The sequence below is a fragment of the Melozone crissalis genome, unplaced genomic scaffold (assembly GCF_028551555.1).
Source record: "Melozone crissalis strain CALT ecotype California unplaced genomic scaffold, PUWL_Pcris_2 ptg000351l_1, whole genome shotgun sequence".
Taxonomy (NCBI): domain Eukaryota; kingdom Metazoa; phylum Chordata; class Aves; order Passeriformes; family Passerellidae; genus Melozone; species Melozone crissalis.
The window spans coordinates 241,831-246,531 of NW_026536098.1; the positions used below are offsets into that span (position 1 = coordinate 241,831).

The 4,701-nt window shown below is 63.4% G+C and overlaps 1 protein-coding gene across 1 annotated transcript; it reads left to right on the forward strand.

Annotated features, from left to right (window-relative positions):
• Positions 1-421: 421 nt before the first annotated feature.
• On the forward strand, positions 422-2,924 carry LOC128949963 (class II histocompatibility antigen, B-L beta chain-like; the record flags this gene model as incomplete). Its single annotated transcript, XM_054294856.1, has 5 exons — positions 422-556; positions 911-1,180; positions 1,789-2,073; positions 2,677-2,783; positions 2,886-2,924. Coding segments are annotated over exons 1-5 (786 nt in total), but the record flags the coding sequence as incomplete, so codon positions are not given.
• Between the last annotated feature and the right edge of the window lie 1,777 nt (positions 2,925-4,701).

Sequence of the window (4,701 nt, forward strand, 5' to 3'; positions counted from 1 at the left end):
GGTCCTTGTCCCCACGCAGGAACCCTCGGTTCCATTTTCTGTCCCTGTGCGGCTGCGGGGGGCAGGGACAGAGCGGCTCTGGGGGTGCCTGACATCGGGCCAGCGTCACCGCTCACAACGGGCAGCCCTGAGATGCCGCGCACCTGGGCACGCATTGCTGGGCTCACCTGAGCTCCCACCTGCCCAGCGCCCCAAGGTTCCCCCTCCCCAAAAAACCCCCAGCCGGGGGCTGCAGCGTCCCGGAAAGGCCTCAGCCAATGGCAGCGCAGGCAGGCGGCGCCTTAGCCAATGAGAGCTCGGGGCGTTGGATTGCCTCATCGGTTGCCGGGCAGAGCCCGTGGCCGATCGCTGCCCAGAAGCGGCGGCAGCCAATGAGAGCGCGCGGCGCTGCCGAGCCCGCCCTGCTCCGGACTGGCGCTCCCAGCGCAGCGCGGCTGCTTTGGGGCTGCTGCTCCCTGCCCGGCCCCGGCCATGGGGCGAGGGGCGGCAGCTGGGGCCCTGCTGGTGGCACTGGTGGTGCTGGGAGCCCCCCCGGCTGCGGGCGCGGAGCTCTCGGGTGAGCGGGTTGGAGGGAGGCGCTGGGACGGTGGGGTGGGAGGGGGAAAAGTGGAGGGGAGACCCCAAAATTGAGCGGGAGAATGCTGGGGATTGGGGGATTTTTGGGAAAATGGGGAAATGGGGACCCCAAAAGTGATTTGGGGGGCGGCCGGAGGTGGGGGGGGAGAGGATGTGGAAGGGGAAATGGGGGAACGGTGGCAAGGAGGAAGCGGCAGCGCGGGCAGGAGGGTCCCATGGCGGCCGTGGGGCACAGGAGGGGCGGAGTGGGGATCCGGTGTGGCTCCCGGAGCTCTGGGGGTGCTGCTGGGAGGTGCTGGGTGGGCACCCCCTGAGCTGTGTCCTGCTCTCACAGGCGTGTTCCAGTTCTGGGCAGTGTCAGAGTGTCACTTCATTAATGGCACGCAGAAGATGAGGTTCGTGCAGAGGTACATCTACAATCGGGAGCAGTTCGTGATGTTCGACAGCGACGTGGGGCACTACGTGGGGTTCACCCCCTATGGAGAGGGGTGGGCCAGTGACTGGAACAGCAACCCGGCCACACTGGCGTACGCACGGTCTGTGGTGAACATGGTCTGTCCGTACAACTACGAGGGGGTTCGCCCGCTCAGCGCCGAGCGCCGAGGTGAGCGCGGGGCAGAGCGTGTCCCCTCGGGCCCTGCCCGGCCAAATCCCTGGAGCCCCTCAAAACCTCGCTGGGAATCAGCCCAGAGCCCTCAGCCTTCCTTGTGCCCATCCCCGAGGCCTCCTGTCCCTGCCACTGACCACCATGGCTCCCCCAGTCCATCCCAGTCCCTCTCAGTGACCCCCGCGCGTCCATTTCAGCGACGCGTAAAGGTGACGCTGCTCATCCAATCAGAACGCGTCGCTCTGATTAGTCATCTGTTGCCAGGCAGACCTGCAGTGCCGAGTGCACCGCGCTGGACTCGGCTTCCCAGTGCCGCGCACTTCATTCCCAGTTCATCCCAGCGCCACCGGGGTCCCTCCAAGCCCGTGTCCAATTCCTGCCCAGTCCCTTCCAGTCCATTTCCATTCTTTTCCCAGTTCATTCCCACTTCACTCCCAGACCTCCACCCTCTCTCCCAGTGCCCCCCAGCGTGTCCATCTCGCTGGTGCCCCCCTCGAGCTCCCAGCCCAGTCCCTTCCCAGTCCCTCTCCAGCCCAACCCAGCCCTCCCCCCTCTCTCCCAGTGCCCCCCAGCTGATCCCAGTGTGTCCCCGCTCTCTCTCCCAGCGCCCCCCAGCGTGTCCATCTCGCTGGTGCCCCCCTCGAGCTCCCAGCCCGGCCCCGGCCGCCTGCTCTGCTCCGTGATGGATTTCTACCCTGCTGCCATCCAGGTGAGGTGGTTCCAGGGCCAGCAGGAGCTCTCGGAGCACGTGGTGGCCACCGACGTGGTCCCCAACGGGGACTGGACCCACCAGCTGCTGGTGCTGCTGGAAACGCCGCCCCGGCGCGGGCTCAGCTACAGCTGCCAGGTGGAGCACGTCAGCCTGGAGCAGCCCCTGAGGCGGCACTGGGGTACGGGGGAGCCCCTGGGGGCGCTGGCAGAGCCACTGGGCTGTGCTGGGAGCCACTGGGAGGGAGCAGGAGAGAGCCGGGCTGGAAGTGGGAGAGGGGCTGGGGGCTGGGCAAGGGCTGGGCAGGGGTTTGGGGGATGCTGGGAAGGGTGGGATGGGTTTGGGGGGTCCTGGTGGGCACTGGGAGGGAGTTTGGGGGCGCTGGGTCTGACTGGGAGGGAGTTTGGGGGTGCTGGGTGTGACTGGGAGGGATCGCAGGGAGCCCCGAGGGGCTGGAAGGAGATCGGCGATGGCAAAGCGGGGCTCGCCATGAGCTCGGTTGTGCTGGGCACAGCCTGGGAGGGCTCTGGCTGAGTCCTGCTGGGGCTGCCAAGGGACTGCGAGAGGCTTTGGGGGTCCTGGGGCGCTGGGGGCAACTGGGAGGGGGCTGTGGGATGCTGAGAGGGACGGGAGGGGCTTTGGTGGCTCCTGGCCAGGACAAAAATGGATCGGAGGGAGGTTTCAGGGGGCCCTGGCTGGGCTGGGTGCCACAGGGAGGGCGCTGGGAGGGGCTCGGGGTGTCGGTGAGAGGTTTTGGGGGTGCTGAGCCCTGCGGACCCCCCAGAGATGCCGCCGGACGCCGCCCGCAGCAAGATGCTGACGGGCATCGGGGGCTTCGTCTTGGGCTTGGTCTTCCTGGCGCTGGGGCTCGGCTTCTCCCTGCGCAAGAAGGTCAGGGCGGGTGCCGGGGGTGGCGTCCCCCCCGTGGCGGAGCGTGTGCGCTCCCGCCGGGGCCCCCAGCCCGGTGTCACCCCCTTTTCTCTGCCCACAGAGCTCCTGAGCCGGCGGCAGCCGCAGCCCCTCCCCGTGGGCTCGGGCCCGGCCGGGACCCCCCGCTCCGTCCCCGCTCCGCTGATTTTGGGGGGTCCCGTGTCCCCCCCAGCCCCGCTGGCGCTCTGCCCCCGCCCAGTGCCTGCTCCCAGTGCTCCCAGTAAAGCTTCCCAGTTGAGCCCGGAGCCGTTTATTGGGGGGCGATGGGGAGTGGTTTGGGGGGGGGCGATGGGGAGGGATCTGGAGGGAGTGCGGGAGTTAGCGAGAGACTTTGAGATCTCCCCGACGTAACAGGCAGATCCTCGACTGGACTGGACCAAAGCACTTTGTCTCTACGTTTGGCAGCCCTATTCCCTCTCTCTTCCTTTATCTTTTCTCTCCCTTAATCCCTCTATCGCATTTTGCTGTGGTCATTCAATAAAGGTGCATTTGTTTCCATTATCATTGCAAAACCCCACTGTACCGTGTCGGTTCTTTTTGCACCCTGAGATCAAATCCATGAACCATCACGAAACCCGTCCGTGAGGACGGATCGTGACACCCCCCGAGGACCCCTCCCCAAATCCCCCCCCCAGCACCCCCAGACCCTGCTAAAACCCCCTCAAGTTCCCCCAGACCCTCCCCAAATCCCCCCCCCAAACATCCTCAAGACCCCTCCCCAAATTCCCCTCACGACCCCTCCAGGACCCCTCACCTGTCCCTGCGCCTCCTCAGCAGCTCCCGGAGCCCCCCGTCCTCTCCCAGCGCCTCCCCCGCTCTCTCCAGCGCCTCCCGCAGGACCCGCCCGAGCCCGGGGCGGCTCCCGGGGGTCCTTAAGGGGGTCCCGGGGTGGGGGGGAATAGGGGGCGCCCGCTCCATGCCGGGCCCGTGGTCGGGCGCTGCTTTGGGCTCGGCACCGATTGGTTGAGGAGGCGCGGGGAGGGCGGGAGTTGCTGAGGGGAGACGTCCGGTGAGTGGTTGGTTTGATAGAAAACGCGGTGATTGACAGGAGAGGGGTGAGGGAGGCGGGCTTTGCCGAGGGGAGGCGCGCGGTGATTGGTTGGTTCAGCTCGAGAGAGGCGGGAGTAGCTGAGGGGAGACCTGCGGTGATTGGCTGATTCGGCGCGCGAGAGGCGGGCGGTGGGGAGGCATTGGTCGGATCCGCGCACGGTAAGACCGGTGTTCCTGAGGGAATACCCGCGGTGATTGGTTGGTTTGGGGTGGGGTGCGCCATGATTCGTTAGTTTGGGAGATGAAGAGTGCTGATTGGATGGTTTGGGGTGGGGCGCGCTGCTATTGGCTGGGAAAAGTCTGGGATTTTTTTAAAGGACTTTCCCGGTTTTTTGGGGAAAAACTCTCAGATTTTTCACGAAAAATTCCCATTTTTTTACAGGAGAAACATTCCCGGGTTTTTTGACCCCATATGACCCCAAATAACCTAAATAACCCCAAAACACTCGAAATAAACCCCAAAGAACACCCAAAAAACCCCAAATACCTGAAACTGCCCCAAATAACCCCAAAAAATTCCAAATAACCCCCCAAAAAAACAAAAAAAAATCCAAATTAAACTCAAAGACCCCCAAATGATTTCCAGTACACCTAAAAAAACCCCATGTACACCAACATAACTTCCAAGAACCCCAAATAATTCCAAATAAGCCCAAATAAACCCAAACAAACCAAAATACTTCCGAATAAACTCAAATAATTCCAAATAACATCAAATAAACAGAAATAAATCAAGTAAAACCCAAGAGAAACCCCAATTAGTCCATAAATAGCCCCAAATAAACCCCAAACAAACCCTAAATTAACCCAAAGAAACCCCAAGAAACCC